At 36.8% G+C, this 19163-nt stretch overlaps 1 protein-coding gene and 1 pseudogene across 2 annotated transcripts; both read left to right on the top strand.

Moving 5' to 3' along the window:
- The first annotated feature begins 1331 nt into the window (after positions 1–1331).
- Positions 1332–9808, top strand: LOC132184635 (aminopeptidase M1-like; annotated as a pseudogene). The gene is made up of 13 exons (XR_015912883.1): positions 1332–1555; positions 1850–1952; positions 2186–2372; positions 2459–2552; positions 2695–2848; positions 2972–3076; positions 3169–3285; positions 3391–3503; positions 5444–5483; positions 5562–5659; positions 6643–6824; positions 6907–7363; positions 9465–9808. The product of XR_015912883.1 is annotated as an aminopeptidase M1-like (transcript).
- Positions 9809–10837: 1029 nt separating this feature from the next.
- On the top strand, positions 10838–18941 carry LOC132184636 (aminopeptidase M1). Its single transcript, XM_088518089.1, has 19 exons — positions 10838–11157; positions 11393–11538; positions 11916–12018; positions 12293–12479; positions 12562–12655; positions 12820–12973; positions 13273–13377; positions 13466–13582; positions 13684–13797; positions 14860–15042; positions 15184–15466; positions 15548–15669; positions 15748–15845; positions 16652–16829; positions 16909–17023; positions 17104–17171; positions 17285–17359; positions 18346–18423; positions 18592–18941. The coding sequence occupies exons 1-19, from the start codon at positions 10942–10944 to the stop codon at positions 18775–18777; spliced, it is 2622 nt and encodes an 873-aa protein (XP_088374215.1). The 5' UTR covers positions 10838–10941; the 3' UTR covers positions 18778–18941.
- The last annotated feature ends 222 nt before the right edge of the window (positions 18942–19163 follow it).

The raw sequence follows: 19163 nt of genomic DNA, 5'->3' as shown, positions 1-19163 counted from the left end.
AAGCCTTAGGGGGTGGCCAGACTAGCCCCAAAGACCTAAGGGTGGTTTTGGCCACCCCCTACGGCTGGCATGGGGGTGGCTCAAACCACCCCAGGCCCTTGGGGGTGGTCCGGCTACTCTCAAAAGCCCAAAACCCATTATGTGAATGGGTTTTATTGTATTTTATTTTTCTTTTTTTTGGCCTTTTGGGGGTGGCCGGACCACCCCAAAGGGCCTGGGGGTGGTTTCGGCCACCCCCTACAACCAGTATAGGGGTGGCCGAAACCACCCCAGGCCCTTGGGAGTGGTCCCGCCACCCACAAAAACCCAAAACCCATTTCGTGAATGAGTTTTATTTATTTTTTCTTTTTTTGACCTTTTGGGGGTGGCTGGACCACCCCCTTGGCCATGGGGGTGGCTTGAGCAACCTCGATATATATATATATATATATATATATAAATAGATGCCCAAAATGTTGTCGTTTTGGGCTAGGGTTGATGCTGTAGTTTTGGGGTGTTTTCGAAATTTCAAGTGGACTGGGTGAGGGTATAATGGGCATAAAAAATTAAACCGTTTGAGTTTAACGTTGAAAACTAACAGAGGGGTCCCAAGTGATAGAAATTGAAAGTTCAAGGGTCTAAAGTGAAATATTTGAAAGTTCATAGGGTTTGTAAAATCGGTTGAGGGGTCCAAAGTGAAATTTCCCCAAAAATTAACTTCTAAAATTAGTGCCAAGCCAATATGCCGCCCTCCACGCGTGATGCGGAGTGGATAAGAAAACTAAATTTACCTGATGCTACTCTCCAATGAAACTATATATAGAATATGACTTCTATAATCGTAAGAGTAATGCTAAAAGTTATTATTGTGCCATATGATTGATTATTATTGAATTTTGATCAAATTGCAATTTTAAAAGCCACAGCATTTTTAAAATAACACAAAAAAAATTTCTAGAATTACTCATAATCGTCGTAAACCTTAAACAAGCACAAATCTCTCTCTTTTTTTTTTTTCTTTTTTTTTTTTTTTTAAAAAAAAAAGCCCAAATCTAGCATGAATAGGGCCTGTAAAAACAATGGAAATGGGCCAAAGGCCTGGTCCAATAAAAATTTAGACCCAAAAATGAGACATAGGGACGCAGTGGCCTACGGGATGCTTGGAAAGGGTCCTCAACCGGAAATCGGAATGCTTGGGTGCACTGACACAGATGACAGAGCCTCAGAAGACAAAAATGAAGGATGCTCGCAAAAAGTAGGGCGCAGAAAAAAGAAAAAAGAAAAAAGAAAAGGAAATTACGCCCTTTCTTTTTTATCTTGTTTTTTTTTTTGGGGGGGGTGTGTTGGAGAAAGTTAGAGGAGAACCCTGGGGCACAAAGACAAAGTAGAAGAAGAAGGGCCAAACTAGTCAGCTATGTTTCTTCAAGAAAGACAAATTCAAGTCATGTACCAAAAACATGTCATTACTAAAGTTGTCTCTCTTCCTGAATTGCTTGAACAACCTTTTTGTATTTTGCAATGTCATTGTAATTTGCAAAAATTGAGACACAATTCACCCTTTCTGAGATGTGAGAAGGTACAACAAATTTCTTTTTAATCTAGTGTCCACTACTAGTTTCAATGCCGAATGATATAATCCATTAGAGTTTTCAGTTAATATTGTGTGGTGCAACTTTGATGGCGAAGCTTTGGTCCTATTGAATATACGATTTTTCAAGTCGCTATTTGCAACTTGTTTTACCTGGTTTTCTAAATTTCTTCTGTTTTCTGATGAGTGACAATTTTATCAGTTACTTATATATATATATATATATATATATATATATATATATATATATATATATATTGACGTCGTAATTTTGCTTTCCAGTACATACGAGCGTGATGGGGAGAAGAAGAACATGGCCGTTACGCAGTTTGAACCGGCTGATGCTAGGCGATGCTTTCCGTGTTGGGATGAGCCTGCTTGCAAGGTGTTTGCAATCTCTCTCTCTCTCTCGTTTAGCTGATTTACGATCTTATACTTCTTTTCATCTCTTGCTGAAATCATATCTTAATTCCTAACACAATTTATAATGCATGTTTGAGAAAATCCAGAAGAAGAAAAAAATGAAGTATCTGCCTCTCATGAAGATATATTATGTTTTCAAATGAATGCAAGCAAAAGCTCATTTGGCCCTTCTTTTTCTGCCATTGAGAGTTGCAGGCTACATTCAAAATTACATTGGATGTGCCATCTGAACTAGTAGCTCTTTCCAACATGCCTATTATTGAAGAAAAAGTGGATGGGCATCTGAAGACAGTTTCATATCAAGAATCGCCAATAATGTCCACATATTTGGTGGCAGTTGTTGTTGGTTTGTTTGATTATGTGGAAGATCATACATCTGATGGTAAAATCATACACTACGCCCATTGTTTCTTGTGGTAATACGACCCTTGTTCTTGACAGTGTAATCAATCCTACATCTCCATACAGGGGTCAAAGTTCGAGTATACTGTCAGGTTGGTAAGGCAAACCAAGGGAAATTTGCTCTGGGTGTTGCCGTCAGGACACTTGAATTATACAAAAGGTAAGTTTTACAGTCGATCACTGCCAAATTATTGCTGTATAGTTACAGCTTTATGATTCCTACTAGTGATCCTTTAATTTGTAATATTTTAGTGCTTATGCTGCATTATCTGAATTTGGATTGACCATGATAATTTCTACAGTTACTTTGATGTGGCTTACACTCTACCCAAATTGGATATGGTTGCAATCCCGGATTTTCCTTTTGGGGCCATGGAGAATTATGGTTTAGTCACATACCGTGAAATAGCATTGCTCTATGATGATCAGCATTCTGCTGCTTCCAATAAACAGTGGGTAATGTGCACTTATGAATATTGCTCTTTTCGGTATAATTTAGTTTGGGTAATGTAATAAGGAGCCATTGTTCTAATAATCAACCACAAATTGTTTAATCATTATTTTTTGGCCTCTGTAAAGGTTGTGAGTGCCATAACCCATGAACTGGCACACCAGTGGTTTGGCAATCTTGTAACAATGGAATGGTGGACGCATCTGTGGCTGAATGAGGGGTTTGCAACATGGGTTTGTAGCATTGGTCACATGTCTTTATATTATTATACTTAATTACGCCACATTATTCTAAAATTTATATACCAATTATGGCATTTGCGCAGGTTTCCCATTTAGCAACTGATAGTTTGTTCCCAGAATGGAAAATATGGACTCAATTTCTTGCTGAATCTACAGATGGTCTTCGGCTGGATGGGCTTGCAGAGTCCCATCCTATTGAGGTAATTTTGCATGGGCCAAATTCTTTTCCCGGTTATAACCTTCTTTGAGGAATTTGTGTAATTACTTGTGTGAGTATATCCCAATTTAAGCTTTATCTTTTCTAGGTGGAGATAAATAATGTTGTCGAGACCAATGAAATTTTTGACGCAATAAGTTACAAAAAAGTGCATCTGTCATTCGGATGCTGCAAAGCTATCTTGGCGCTGAATGCTTTCAGGTTGGTTGTTAGGTTTGTTACTTGTAATTCTTGTACAAGTTAAAACATTTCCTATGATTGAAGAAAACTTTGTGTGTGGGTTTTTTTTCTTTTTTTTCTCTGCATCAAATTTGTATGAAATCCAGCCTTTGTGAAAAGAATGGTTTGGTATTGATCAACCGAACCATGCTGAGTATTACTGTATATGTGAAGAACTGTTTACAAAACATTCTCCACATATCATGGAGTTTTAGTTGCTAATTTTAAATTTGAAAGGGTATATCGATAACAAGATTACAAGGCTACAACTTAGACTAGTGTCCTGCTCTTCAAGTGTTTTGGTTCTTTGACTGAGATCCTTCATTTGAATAAGCTTGATCTTTGGCAGAGGATTTGGAACTTGAAACTGTTGTTGCTGAATTTGAACTGGAAGTAGTTGCTACTGACATGGAAGCTGTTGGTGATTTCTGAAGTTGATTAACAAAATTCACATGAAATTTATATGTCGTAGAAAACCTTCAAAAATTAAGTTGGATGGTGATGTCGAATTATAGAAAAATTGGTTCATGAAAGAGGTTTAGGAGATAACAATTAATGCGATGGATGCTTGTAACTAATTATTTGAAGAAGTAATCAATTCTACTTATAAAGAAAAAAAAAATTGTGATACTCATCTATACAAGAAATAAGTAGAAAGTATGTCTACTTGATATTTGGTGGCATAGCCTCATCTAGATTAGCAGCCAGTTTTATTGTTGGCTTGCTGTTGAGGTCTACTGCTTTTCAGTTTCGTCTGTGTCAACCAATCATAATGCTTATTTGAGTTAAATTGAAGGTTTTGGAATTGAATCATCGAGATTACCACTATCAATATCATATCATAAGGTAAGATGACATCAGTGTCTTGCTAACATGGGATCAATTCTGTAGAGGACAGTGAAAAAGTATCTCCTTTTTGCTTTTTGATGGCTTGGTAAGGGAATATAAGCGTAAGGGAATATAAGGTCTGTGCAAAGCTGGATTTTGAGATTTGATAGTAATTGCGATAAGTAGTTGATCTACGGATAATTAGGTAAAGAAATTAAGAAGCACAATATGGCCTCCTCATTTGAGAAATATCTTTGATGTAACTATATGTGAATTAATTATCTCTTTTTTTTTTTCTTTTTTTTTCTTTTTTTTTTTTTTTCTGTTTTTCTAATTTATTTATGCAATCAGAGGTCACTTGCTTCATATATAAAAAAATATGCTTTCTCGAATGTAAAGATAGAAGATTTATGGGCTGTCCTTGAGGAAGAATCTAGTGAGCCTGTTAAAAAGCTAATGAATTCGTGGACAAAGCACAAAGGATACCCAGTTGTCTCTGTCAAAGTCAAAGATAAGAAATTAATGTTCGAGCAGGTTTCTTTTGTCGTGTCTCTTTCACCTATTTTATGTTGAACTAACATATCTTAACACAGATGCCTAGTTAGTTGTTTCATTTGTAGTGTTTCACTTAATAATATTTTGAGAACTTACTGAGATAAATATAATAATCACAGTCACAATTTTTGTCAAGTGGTTCCCATGGGGATGGACATTGGATTATCCCAATAACATGGTGCTGTGGCGCATATGATGTGTGCAAGAGTTTTCTACTGCAAAGAAAGTCTGAAACTCTTGATATCAATGAGTTCCTGTGGATAAAACTTAATGTGGATTAGACTGGTTTCTATAGGGTGAAATATGATGAGGACCTGGCAACCAGACTTAGATATGCAATAGAGAACAAATTCTTATCTGCAACAGATAGATTTGGTTATCGGGATATTAGTACTCATACTTGCGTTTTCCCATTGACGGCAAAAAAAGAGTAGTTAACAACGTCTTCCTTTAATAGGCATTGTGGATGATTCATTTGCACTTTGTATGATTCGCCAGTAGTCTTTAAGCTCATTGCTTACCTTGATGGGTGCTTACAGGGAGGAACCTGACTATACTGTGCTGTCTAATTTGATTAGTGTAATTTTCACATCCTCATCTTGTCTAAGTTAATTTCAGTTATGATCTTTGCCCTAATCCCGGTCCCTCTATTCACAGATGAGTCATAAAGTTGCAACAATTGCAGCTGATGCAACCCCTGAGTTACTGGACTATGTTAAACAATTTTTTATTAGCCTTTTCCAGTATTCTGCAGAGTAAGTGATCTTATAAGTAACTAATTGTAACTCCTAGATTGGTCCTTGTTTATAAGCCATTGGGTTTAGTCTATCTACTTTTCTTTTGCCATTAAGTGATCTCTTTGATGTCAATAATATTTGACTTGATTTGTAAAGTCCCATTGGATGTTAATTGTTCTGCAATTTAAGGTATTGGAAGGTATGAAAACAGTCAAAATACAACTACAGAGCACGAGATTATTATCTCTTATATAATGAATAACTAGAATATTAGAAGGTGATTATGATGCTCCAGTGAATTATATATATTATGATATATTGTGAATTAAGTCAATTTTTTTTCTTAAATAGAGCTGCTAATAGCTAATAAATAGCAGATAGTGGTACTTTATCATTGCATCAGGGAGATGTCTATAAATGTCTCAGAATGTCCAAATATTAATTGGTATATATAATATGAACTTTCTGTTTTATTTTGATAAATCTGGGAGAAGGACAGCTTTAAGGAAGAAGAAAAAGACAGAGAAAATAAAATTACACTCACTTAAGGATTTTTTTATGATTCCCCTTCATGTTTTATAGGGATAAGTTCCAGATCTAGGAGTAGATATTTCTTGCACTATATAACGGGCAATTTGTATGTTTATGTTTATGTTCATCTCTTTTATTTGAATATTCTTGATCAAGAAAAAAATTGTCATACATAAGATTTATTATAGTGAATTAAACTTAGAACCTTTGAAGTTGCTAATGTAATCTGTGTGCTAAGGAAGTTTCTAGGATGTCAGAAAAGGTAGGGCAGAAGGGGTTTGTGATATGATGGTTTGGACCATCATCGAGTTATATCAGACATTACAAGCTAACAGAAGCCCATGGTGTATCCCATTGTGTATTGCTGACCCAAATAACGAACACTCCAAACCTTCCTTTGAGCAATATTAGCCTTTTTTGACTTCATTCTTCTATTTGTTTATTTCTATTATGTCTGAATTTCTTTGCAGAAAACTCGGTTGGGAGCCTAAGCAAGGGGAGATCCATCTGGCCGGATGCAATGTTGAGAGGAGAGATTTTGATTGCGCTTGTTGTGTTTGGACATGAACTGACACTAAACAAAGCAAATAGGCGTTTTCTTGCATTCTTAGATGACAGAAATACAGCACTCCTCCCTCCTGACTTAAGAAAGGTTGGTAAAGAAGCATTGCTCGATTACTAACATTTCTCCGTTTACAATCCCTACTGAAGTTTATTATGAACTGTGGTTGCAGGCTGCTTATGTGGCTGTAATGCAAAGAGTCACCACCTCAAACAGACTGGGTTATGAATCTCTTCTACGAGTTTACAGTGAGACTGATTTGAGCCAGGAGAAAACACTCGTTCTACGTAACAACATATCATTATTTTAAATTGATGTAGAGCATCTGTGTATCTCTGGTATATTGGAATCACGTATCGTTGTGTGATTGTAGGTTCATTAGCATCTTCTCCTGATCCTAAGATAACTCTTGAAGTTCTTAACTTTCTGTTGTCCTCTGAGGTATCTGAATTTTATATAACTGTGGAGGTCAAAACATTTTTATACAAGTTGACAAATTATGGTCTGATTGGGCTCGGAACACTGATGCTGGCTTTATTTCCTATTTGATCTAGGTTCGTAGCCAAGATGCTGTTCTTGGACTTGCTGTTAGTAGAGAAGGACGTAAAACAGCTTGGACGTGGCTGAAGGTAATACTCAATTTAGCAATGTGACAAGCAAAAAAGCAAACATTCATGCACATGCGCTATATTCGCATGATACCTTGGTCAAACTGTCCTCAAACAATTAAGAGAACTGGTCTGAGATCTTGAATGTAGATTTAAGGAAGACAACCACTTGTGTGGATACAGGGACAGGACACGCACCTTCTTTCCTGAAAGAAAAACAGGCATCATGGTGCATCTCATGCATTTTGTAGCTGATGAAAAGGAAAATAGAGAGATAATGGAACTGTACGTTAATCTGGTAGAGAATGAGGGTTTTACAAAAAGGTAACATATAGACCTTAGACATTTTCCACAACTCCCAAGAAAACAAGTTTTGGAAGAGTTGTTAGCTTGTTATGAACCTTGAGTATTTGTGAAATATCATATGAGTGATCGAAATCAGATAACTGAGTTCCAGAGAAGATGAAGTTGTCTGTGAAGTAGCGACTGAATCTGGGGACATGCTTATGGTGACTGATTAGAATATCTCAGAGGAGTTTTAGATTTTGGAATATACCTCATATTTTGTGCTATAAATATATATATTTTTTTTTTTTGATGAATGAGTTCCTATTAACTCCGAACAAAAAGGAACAATACACTTTAGCCGAAAAAACCTTCTAGAACCCCAGCACGGCAGGACCAAAGGCTTACAACAAACAAACTATCTCAAAACATTACATCAAACTATCTCAAAACAACCAGTAGCCACCATACAATCTACTCCAACCAGACAACCTAAACAAACTATACCAGAGACATTACAGACAAACCACGCATATCTGTACCCAAAAACCAGCAGCATCAGTCCCCTGTTCCAGGAGAACCAACAGCAATGAATCTATACAGGAAACAGACCCCTCTTTCAACAGCCCAGAAAGAGGATTATAGCAACAAGGAGCCGAGTGATACGAAGCCCCATGAACCAGCAAAACAAATCTATGCAGAAACTATACAAACAAAATCTGTACAAAGCCAGCAACATCTGTCACCTGTTTCCAGCCCAAACCAGAACAAGCCAAGGCACCAAGAAAGAGAAGATGATTAGCAACAAAGAGCCGAAGAAGTAGACCTGTGCAGCAATCCCTGTAACCAACAAAATACAGCCAACACAAACCAGAAGCTCAAACCAGTTCTAGCAGTCCATACAGCAACAAGCAGGCCAATCAGATCAAGTCGGTACACAAATGGGGATATCCCAATTAGCACACAGAGCAACATTTTCTCCACTTCTTTTAAATTTACCCTTGCACATGATTCGGGTTCTAACCTCCCAACTAATCATTTGAACCATTTTCTCCTCAGAGATTGACAAATTCCCAAATTTTTCTTCATTTCTTTGCCTCCACAAATGATAAACTACTGAGCCCCATGCAAGCCTAGAAATCACAGCTTTGAAATTCTTTCCCCTCCAATCTTTCACCCCCTTTTTTAATGACTTCTTGCCACTCAAAAGGTATGTTATCCTGGTTGCTAGTTAAACATATCTATATCAAAATTGCTAGTTAAACACAAGTACGTTGGTTAATCTTGATCAGTCAATCTCTTTTTAGGCCAGATTTAATTAACGTGGAAACCCACCAAAGGTGCCCAAGCGTTGTTCAGGAATTCAGTTATGCTAGTCTATAACGATTCTTGTTTGAGCTTCTTGTTGCTGAAATCATTTTTTGTATAACATGAAGCAAAGGAAACTTGTTTTGATTCTTTGTGGCACTGATCCCCTGTTAGTCTATTCTTGTGTTTATTACAGCTACAATCTCTCACAGGGTTGATTGATGGGCAAGTTACCACTTTGTTATCTAATGCCTTGGTTTTTCCTCTTATAGATGATTAAAATACAGGATAACTGTGAGCATATTTTCAAAACCTGGGGTTCTAGATATCTAATAACTCACTCACTTTGTCAATGAAATTGTCTCGCCAGTTTGTCTCTCAGTCCCTCCCTCTTTCTTTTGTTGTTGGTTCCACAAGTATCAATTTTTGTCCTTTGTATAACAAATGTTGTGCCTGAATTTTAATTCACATGCAGTTAGTTAGTCATTTTTTATGCTTATAGTTTTTTCTTTTTCATCCCTCCCCACAGTTTACTTCATTTGAGAAGGCCAAGGAAATAGAGGAGTTTTTTGCAAGCCGTACTAAGCCCTCGATGGCTAGAAACTTGAAGCAGAGCATTGAGTGAGTTTACATTAATGCAAATTGGGTTCTAAGTGTTCAGAAAGAGGAACATCTTGTCAACAATGTGAAGGAATTGGCACAGGGGAAGTAGTAGGAGACACTTGTTTGGCCATTGTTCTTAGGAAAAAGGCAACCAGATCAAATTTTACAGCTTAAAATATGTCAGAACATGGGAGACAATAATTATTCGGGGTCATCAGCAAACATTAGTCTATTAAGAATATATCTTATAGAGTTGGATCTTTCAAATTATAGTTTTTTCCTTTATTTTTCTTGCTTTTATTTGTCTTGCATGGATGATGGATGAAACTTGAAAGGTTTGTCCTTTTTTCGTGCAAGTTGAAGTCGCAGATTTGGTGTTAACGCATATTTCACCTACAATTTGGAGCCCATTCATTTCGGTTTTCAAATATATGGGTCTGACCGCTAGTTGGGCTGAATAGTTGAAGCCCATTTGCTAATATTTGGTTACTTGAGAGTTAGGCTCATTCAAGTGATAGTTAGATTCTCTTGTAGCCTTTTTCTCATCGGCTTATAAAAAAAAAAATAGATAGTTAGACCGATTTCAGTTGTTAGAGTTGTTACTTAATTAGCTGAACTGTTAAAGTAGTTAGGGACTTAAGTCTATAAAAGGCTAGGAGTACGAGGGTAAAAGTCTAAAAGATATCCATAAGGTTGAGTTAATTTTAGTCTCTTAATATTTTAGTCTCTTAATATACTTCATCAAAATATCTAATAAAATGTAAATTTATTGAATAATGTAATTTAATAGGTTGTTTGTGGCATCTCACATTACCTGAATGTGGAAAAGAGAATGTGCTTCTATAGTAGCATGCTTTTTTTTAAATGGTACGAGGCATTTTTGGATAAACCTAATAACAAAACTGTGCGGACTAAAACTTAAAAAGAACAATATCATATTACTTGAAGTGGATGGTTACATATAATATTAGAGTCAAGTCTTAGCTTGAAATAGGATGTGCATAAGCTAATGAGAGTCGCCAACAAGAATGGCCCAAATAGGATGATTGTGTGTTACATATAATAATTATCCTAATTATATAGAATCGTATATCATTCAAATTTATACCACCGCAAGATTGGAATAAGTAGAAATGAAAAGACGGTTATAATTAGCGGTTATTGGCTAAAACCACCGACAAGAATAAGGCGGACCGGACCGTGATACGTGGCACGTGGTGTGCTGTTTTACTTCACCCATCGCAAAGATTCGTTCCTAACCGTAGGCTAGCCTTGCCGTAGAAGCAATCTCTATAAGTTCCCACGCATCGGTCTCCTCTTTGTGTCACCACATCGCTCTCACTCATTTCTATCTGCTAATAGTAAAACCAGAGAAACACGGAGTGCGGACGAATCTAAAAACCATGGAGCAGTTCAAAGGCCAACCTCGCCTCCCAAAATTCGCCGTCCCGAAACGCTACGACCTACGCCTCAAACCGGACCTCTCCGCCTGCAAGTTCGCCGGCTCCGTCGCCGTTGACCTCGACATCGTCGCCGATACCAAGTACATCGTCCTCAATGCCGCCGACCTATCCCTCGTTACCGGCTCCGTTTCGTTCACCAACCGAGGCTTTTCTAAGGTAATCCCCTATTTGTCTAACTTTTCGTTCCGGAACCTTAAAATGTTGTAAACTCCAATGATTGATTTAGTTGATGAAATTTATCGAAAATACGAAGATAGCATGGATTCTATGGATGGATTCACAGCCATTTTGGTTCCGACTTTTTTATGCGAGACTTAGTTTTGATTTATTTTCCAGAGGCATCCAAACGCACTGCCGTTGATGCTTAATGAATGAATGATATTTTGGGCAGGTGTTGGAGCCTTCAAAAATTGATTTGGTTGAAGCAGACGAGATTTTGGTTTTGGAGTTCGCGGAGACACTTCCGATTGGGATCGGAGTTCTCCATATCGGGTTTGAAGGAACTTTGAACGACAAAATGAAGGGGTTCTACAGAAGGTAGAATTTAATGTGTTATATTTGTTGATGAGAAGATTAAATGAATAGAGTTTTTTTAAGCTTGATACAATAATCTATTTCCTCTGTTTGTTAGCTTCTGTTTGAAAGAACTTAAAATCTCAGAGTTGAAGTATTAGCACCGAAGCTTTAAGCGGGACTGATATAAGAACGGAATTTAATTAGAGTTTTTTGATAAATACAACCATTGAAGTCTGGAATCATTTCTATGCTACCTTTTATAGTGCATTTGGTAAGAAAATAATGTGTGCTAAAAAGGAAGGATTTGGTGGTGACAAGTAGTGTTGGGATACGGTTGTGATGATGACAATTTTATTAATTATGTGTGTATATATTTGAGTTATTTTATTTTCTTTCAGTACATATGAGCATAATGGTGAGAAGAAGAATATGGCAGTTACGCAGTTTGAACCGGCTGATGCTAGGCGATGCTTTCCGTGTTGGGATGAACCTGCTTGCAAGGTGTTGTAATCTCTCTCTCTCTCTCTCTCTCTCTCTCTCTCTGTCTCTCTGTGTTGATTTAAGCTCTTGTACTTCTTTGCATCTTATGCTTTTTTTTCTTTTTTTTGATGGTCTTTGCATCTTATGCTGAAATCAAATCTTAACTCCCATCCCACTTCATAATGCTTGCTTCGATTGTTGTGGCTAAATAATTTTGGGACTGAAAGTAGAAATGCCTGATTGTGTTACAAATGAATGCAAACAAAAGCTAATTTGGCTCTTCTTCCCAATGCAGGCTACATTCAAAATCACATTGGATGTGCCATCTGAACTAGTAGCTCTTTCCAACATGCCAATTGTTGAAGAAAAAGTGGATGGGCATCTGAAGACAGTTTCATATCAGGAATCACCAGTAATGTCTACATATTTGGTGGCAGTGGTTGTTGGTTTGTTTGATTATGTGGAAGATTGTACATCTGATGGTAAAATCAAACACTATGCCCATTGCTTCTTGTGGCAGTACAACTCCTGTTCTTGACAGTGTAATCTTACATCTGTATACAGGGGTCAAAGTTCGAGTATACTGTCAGGTTGGTAAGGCAAATCAAGGGAAATTTGCATTGCATGTTGCTGTCGGAACACTTGAATTGTACAAAGAGTAAGCTGTCCTGTAATTGAGCACTAGTCTAAGCACTACAATTCTTTAGCTAAAGACTACATTTAATTGGACACTGGAATGTGATTACTGGTTATCGGGTTGTTGCATTTTTGTGCTTATGCTGCATTACCTGGAATTCAAATTTACCATGATAAAATTTACAGATACTTTGCCGTGCCTTACGCTCTACCTAAATTGGATATGGTTGCAATCCCTGATTTTGCTGCTGGGGCCATGGAGAATTATGGTTTAGTTACATACCGTGAAACAGCTTTGCTCTACGACGATCAGCATTCCGCAGCTGCCAATAAGCAGAGGGTAATGTGGGTAATGCTATACTCACCCCATTGTACCTCTCACATCCCCTCAAAGCTGATGTGACGTGGTCACCCCAACCAAAATACCAATCCCCATACCCAAATGCTATGGGGACCACGCCACATTAGTTTTGGGGAATGGAAGGAGGATAATAGGGTGATGAATAGAATTACTCGGGTATTGTGCACATTTGAATGTTTCTCTCTTTGTTAGAATTTAGTTTGGCTCATTGAATATGGAGCTGTTCTTTCAATAACACCCCACTGAATGTTTAATTGTTATTTTTGGCTACTGAAAAGGTTGCTACGGTCGTAGCTCATGAACTGGCACACCAGTGGTTTGGCAATCTTGTAACAATGGAATGGTGGACTCATTTGTGGCTGAATGAGGGGTTTGCAACATGGGTATATTGCATTGGTCATATTTCTTTATATTATCATACCTAATGACCACGTGCTTGGAGATTATGTATCTGTAATTATATTTGTACAGGTTAGCTATTTAGCAACTGATAGCTTGTTCCCAGAATGGAAAATATGGACTCAGTTTCTTGATGAATCTACAGAAGGTCTTAGACTAGATGGCCTTGCAGAGTCCCATCCCATTGAGGTAATTTGCATGGCTATTTTATTTTCCTCAGCTTTAAGGAATCACCAAATCAGCATCATTACTTTTTTGAGTATAGGTGAATTTAAGCATATTTCTTTTAGGTGGAGGTAAATCATGCTGGTGAGATTGATGAAATTTTTGACGCAATAAGTTACAGAAAAGGTGCATCTGTTATTCGGATGCTGCAAAGCTATCTTGGTGCTGAATCCTTTCAGGTTGGTCATTAGGTTTGTTACTTGTATGTGTTTCTTGTACAAGTTAAGGTATTTCTTATGATTGAAGAGACTTTGTTTTTCTCTTTTTGCTTCTTTTTCTCCATCTCAAATTGGCATGAAACTATGTCATAGAAAACCTTAAAAAATGAAGCCTTCCTCCATACATATAAAAGTAGGCAATAGGAATCTTCTTATTTTGAGTTCTGAAGAGATTAGAGACATTTTGCTCAGAAAATAGTTGAATGGTGATGTGGGAATTAGAATTTATTTTATGAAAGAGGTTGAGATAACCATTAATGTGATGACTACTTTGTAATTAATTATTTGAAAAGTAGTCAATTCTAGTTATATAAAAGAAAAAAGTAGTTATTTATTTAAAATGTAGTCAATTCTACTTATATATATATATATATATATATATATATATATATATATAGAGAGAGAGAGAGAGAGAGAGAGAGAGAGAGAGAGAGAAATAATTCGAAATTATATCTAGTTGATATCTGGTGACTTAGCTTCAGCTAGATTAGCTGCCAATGTCATCCCTGGCTGCTAAGTATTATTCAAATAAATGCTGTTGAGGTTTGTTCTTTTTCAGTTCCATCTGTGCCAACCAATCATCTTCTTTGATTTATGGGATTGATTTTTCAAATGACAGTTTATGGATTTATTGGTTTAAAGCATAATGGAGTTGAATGTGATGGTTGTTGGTTCTGGATATCATTACTAAGAATATCCATATTAGAAGGTAAGATGATATCAATGCTTTCAAATAAGGGATCAATTCTGTGTATGAAAGTAACAAATTATGGTACTTTTTGCCTCCATATGCATTGGTAAGGAAATATAATGTCAGTGCAGAGATGGTTTTTTTAGATCTGATCATAAGTCTGATAAAGAAATTTAGAATTATAATAGGGCTTGCTCATTTGAGAAATATTTCTATTGTAATTGTGTCAAGTCCTTTTTTTTTCCTTGCATTTATAAGTTTTATTTCCTGGTTTTAGTTAACTGTTTTTGCTCTTATTATTTTTTGTTTTTCTGATTTGTTTATGTAATCAGAGGTCACTTGCTTCATATATAAAAAAATATGCTTACTCAAATGCGAAGACAGAAGATTTATGGGCTGCCCTTGAGGAGGGATCTGGTGAGCCTGTGAACAAGCTAATGAATTCATGGACAAAGCAAAAAGGATACCCAGTTGTCTCTGTCAAAGTCAAAGATCAGAAATTGGTGTTCGAGCAGGTTTCTTGTGTCTTATCTCTTTCATCTATTTTATGTTGAACTAACATATCTTAACTCAGATGCATAGTCAGCTGTTTCATTTCGTAGTGTTTCACTTAATAATATTTTGAGAACTTACTTAGATAAATATAATAATGGCAGTCGCAATTTTTGTCAAGTGGTTCCCATGGGGAAGGGCAGTGGATTGTGCCAGTAACATTGTGCTGTGGCTCATATGATGTGCGCAAGAATTTTCTACTGCAAACAATTTCTGAAACTCTTGATATCAAGGAATTCCTTAGTGATAGAAGCGGTGCAGCATCTGCTTGGATAAAACTTAATGTTGATCAGGCTGGTTTCTATAGGGTGAAATATGATGAGGACCTTGCAAGTAGACTCAGATATGCAATAGAGAGCAAATACTTATCTGCAACCGACAGATTTGGTAATTTGGATGTTTGTACTCATACTTGCTTTGTCCCATTGATGGCAGAAAAGCGAACTTAACAATAGCTTCCTTTAACAGGCATTCTCGATGACTCATTTGCCCTTTGTATGGCATGCCAGCAGTCTTTGACCTCATTGCTAACCTTGATGGGTGCTTACAGGGAGGAACATGAATACACCGTGATGTCTAATTTGATTAGTGTAATGGTCACATCCTTATCTTGTCTAAGTTTATTTCAGTTATGCTCTTAGTCCTAATTCTGGTCCCTCTGTTAACAGATAAGTTATAAAGTTGCAAGAATCGTAGCTGATGCGACTCCTGAGTTACTGGATGACATTAAACGATTTTTTATTAGTCTTTTCCAGTATTCTGCAGAGTAAGTTATTTTATAAATCAGTAATTGAAATTCCAACAATGGTCTGTGTTTTATAAGCCATTGGGTTTGCTTAGTATACTGTTATTTTGACATTAAGTGGTCTCTATGAAGTCGATTATATTCCATTTGATTAGGAGTAATGCTCTCTTTATGTTTTATTTCTTAAACATTTGGACAGTTGCTTTTGTTTTTCCTTTAGTGATTAGCTATCATGGTTTTCTTTTCTTTTTGCTCTTACTAGTTAGGTGGTTTCTCTTGTATACTCCATGTGTACTTAGGGGTTCCTTACGTATTTAATGATATCTCAATTACTTCTAAAAAAGAAATATTTTTTGTCTTAAACATTGATAGACATCTTTAATGGAGAAAAAAAAAGACCAAATAAAAAAAACACACAATTATGTTCACCTAATATTGTAGGGATAAGCTGACAGATTTTTAGCCTAGGATCTAGTATGTAGATATTTCTCACATCAGGCAATTTGTATATGCATGTTTATCTCTCATACTTGAAGATACTTTATGGATACATATTCAAGAGAAAGTTTGTCATACATACTGTTGATTATTGTCAATAAAAGTCTCCTTTGAAGTCACTAATGCAATTTGTACTGAACTAGCTGAGAAAGGTTCTAGAATGTAAGAAAAGTTAGGGCGGAAACAGTCTTTAATTTATACAATACCTTACAAGCGAATAGGAACCTTGTGTGTATTGCTGACCCATACAATAAGCACTCAAAAACTTCCGTTGAGCAAGATTAGCTTTCTTCTATTTATTTTTCTTTTATGTTTGCATTTCTTTGCAGGAAGCTTGGTTGGGAACCTAAGCAAGGGGAGAGTCATCTAGATGCAATGTTGAGAGGAGAGATTTTGACTGCCCTTGCTGTGTTTGGAGATGATCTGACACTAAATGAAGCAAGTAGGCGTTTTCATGCTTTCTTAGATGACAGAAATACATCACTTCTCCCTCCTGACATAAGAAAGGTTGGTGAAGGAAACATTGGTCAATTTCTAGTATTTCTCCATTTACAATTCCTATGGATGTTTATGGACTGGCTTGCAGGCAGCATACGTGGGTGTAATGCAGAGAGTCAGCACCTCAAACAGATTGGATTATGAATCTCTGTTGAGGGTTTACAGAGAGACTGATCTGAGCCAGGAGAAAACACGCATTCTAGGTAATAACATATAATTAAAATGATGCAAGACCATCCGAATCTCTCTAGGATATTGGAATCATGTTTTTTTGTGCTTGTAGGTTCATTAGCATCTTGTTCAGATCCCAACATAATTCTTGAAGTTCTCAACTTTTTGCTCTCTTCTGAGGTATCTGAGTTTTATATAATTTTGGGTATCAAAATTTTTTCATACAAGTTGATAAATTATGGTCTGATGGAGCTTGGGATGCTGATGTGGACTTTATTTCCCATTTGATCTAGGTTCGTAGCCAAGATGCTGTTTTTGGACTTGCTGTTAGTATTGAAGGACGTGAAACAGCTTGGACATGGCTGAAGGTAATACTCGATTAGTAATGTTAAAAGGAAAAAGCATATTGCAGGTGAAGCATTACCAACATTCGTGCACATGCACTATATTTGTGTGATACTTAAAAAGAGACTGGTCTGAGATCTTGTATGTAGATTTAAGTAAATACAAGGGACAGGGTACTCACCTTCTTTCCTGGAAGAATAACCGGCATTGTGGTGCATCTCATACATTTGTTGCCGATAAAAAGGAAAATATATGGAGACTAGAATGTAGGGGCGGTGTGCTTTTATGTTCTGTATGGTATGCTAGGAAACATTAGAATAGCTTCACAACCCTTCTCCCCCTCCCCGTGCAAAAGAAGAAACAATGTGTTTGATAAATAAAAAGGTTATTTGTTGAGCTTAGACCTTTTCCATACTAAGACCAGTTTTTAGAAGAACTGCTAGAAATGTGTAAGTTGTCCACGTTTTTGGGGATTTAAGGATTGAGTAGCTGTGAAATCCAATATGATTGATGGGAATCAAATAAGTGAGTTCTGAAGAAAGATGAGATCTTTTCTGTGAATAGCAAGTGAATCTGAGGATTACATGCTTAAGGTGGACTGAGGACAATATCTTGTGGGAGCTTAGATTTCAGAATATTTCACTTTTTATATTGGAAATATAAAGTCAGGCCACATCTGTATCAGAATTGCTATTTGAAACACAAGTACAGTTTTACTTGAATCTTGAGCCATCAATCAAGGAAACCAACGGAAGTTGCCCTGATTGTTGTTCAGAAATTCTATGATGCTAGTCTTTAGCAATTCTTTCTTTAGCTTATTGTTGCTGAAATCTGCGTATAACATGAAGGAAAGGGAAACTTGTTCTGGCCTTTTGTGGCAATGCGCCCCTTGTCTATTATTGTGTTCAGCATACCTGTAATCTCTCACAGGGTTGATTTGAAGAGACCATTGAGGGATGGATAAATACCATTTTTTTAAAAATCCCTTTTAAATATGATCATAATACAGGATAAATGGGAGTATATTGCAAAAACCTGGGGTGCTGGATTTCTAATAACTCGCTTCGTCAGTGCAATTGTCTCACCGGTTTGTCTCTCCCTCCCTCCTCTCTCTCCCATTGTTAATTCCACAAGTATCAATTTTTGTCCTTTGTATCCCAATTGCAAATGTTATGCAGAATGCAAAGTTAAAAAGAACTAGTTATTGATATGCTCATCAGTTTCCTTTTCTTGTTTGGTTCGCTCTCTCCTCCAGTTTGCTTCACTTGAGAAGGCCAAAGAAATAGAGGAGTATTTTGCAAGCCGTTCTAAGCCGTCAATTGCTAGAACCTTGAAGCAGAGCATTGAGCGAGTTCACATTAATGCAAATTGGGTTCAGAGTGTTCAGAATGAGAAGCATCTTGCCGACGCAGTGAAGGATTTGGCACACAGAAAGTACTAGGTGACACTTCGCCTTTGTTCTAAAAAATGAAAGCAATCAGATCAAATTTCACTACTTTCATAACTTCAAATCTGCTGGAACATGTGTGACAATAATGAATCAGGGACATAAGTTACCATTTGTCTATCGATTATATATCTTCTGAAGTTGGATTTTTCTGATTATGGCTTTTGTCTTGCATGGATGAAACTGAAGGGGTTGTTTTTTCCTTCTTATACTTGGTGTTGGCGCATGTTTCCCGAAATTAGCCACAGTTAAAAATGTTTTCTTTTAAGCATGAAGGAAAAGCCAATGGATAGTATTTAATCCACTGCTCAGCAAGAGCCTCCTCTCTAAGAGGGGACAGTGGTGGGTTCTTTTCCAACTTTATAATATATTTCATTGAC

The sequence above is a fragment of the Corylus avellana genome, chromosome 7, assembly GCF_965113065.1.
Source record: "Corylus avellana chromosome 7, dhCorAvel1.hap1.2, whole genome shotgun sequence".
Lineage (NCBI taxonomy): Eukaryota > Viridiplantae > Streptophyta > Magnoliopsida > Fagales > Betulaceae > Corylus > Corylus avellana.
This window is presented reverse-complemented; position numbering and strand designations above follow the sequence as displayed.

Coding starts and splice junctions, on each gene's coding strand:
- LOC132184636 (XM_088518089.1), top strand. CDS start 10,942: ATGGAGCAGTTCAAAGGCCAACCTCGCCTCCCAAAATTCGCCGTCCCG. Junction 11,158..11,392: donor CCAACCGAGGCTTTTCTAAG/GTAATCCCCTAT, acceptor TATTTTGGGCAG/GTGTTGGAGCCTTCAAAAAT. Junction 13,583..13,683: donor CAGAGTCCCATCCCATTGAG/GTAATTTGCATG, acceptor TATTTCTTTTAG/GTGGAGGTAAATCATGCTGG.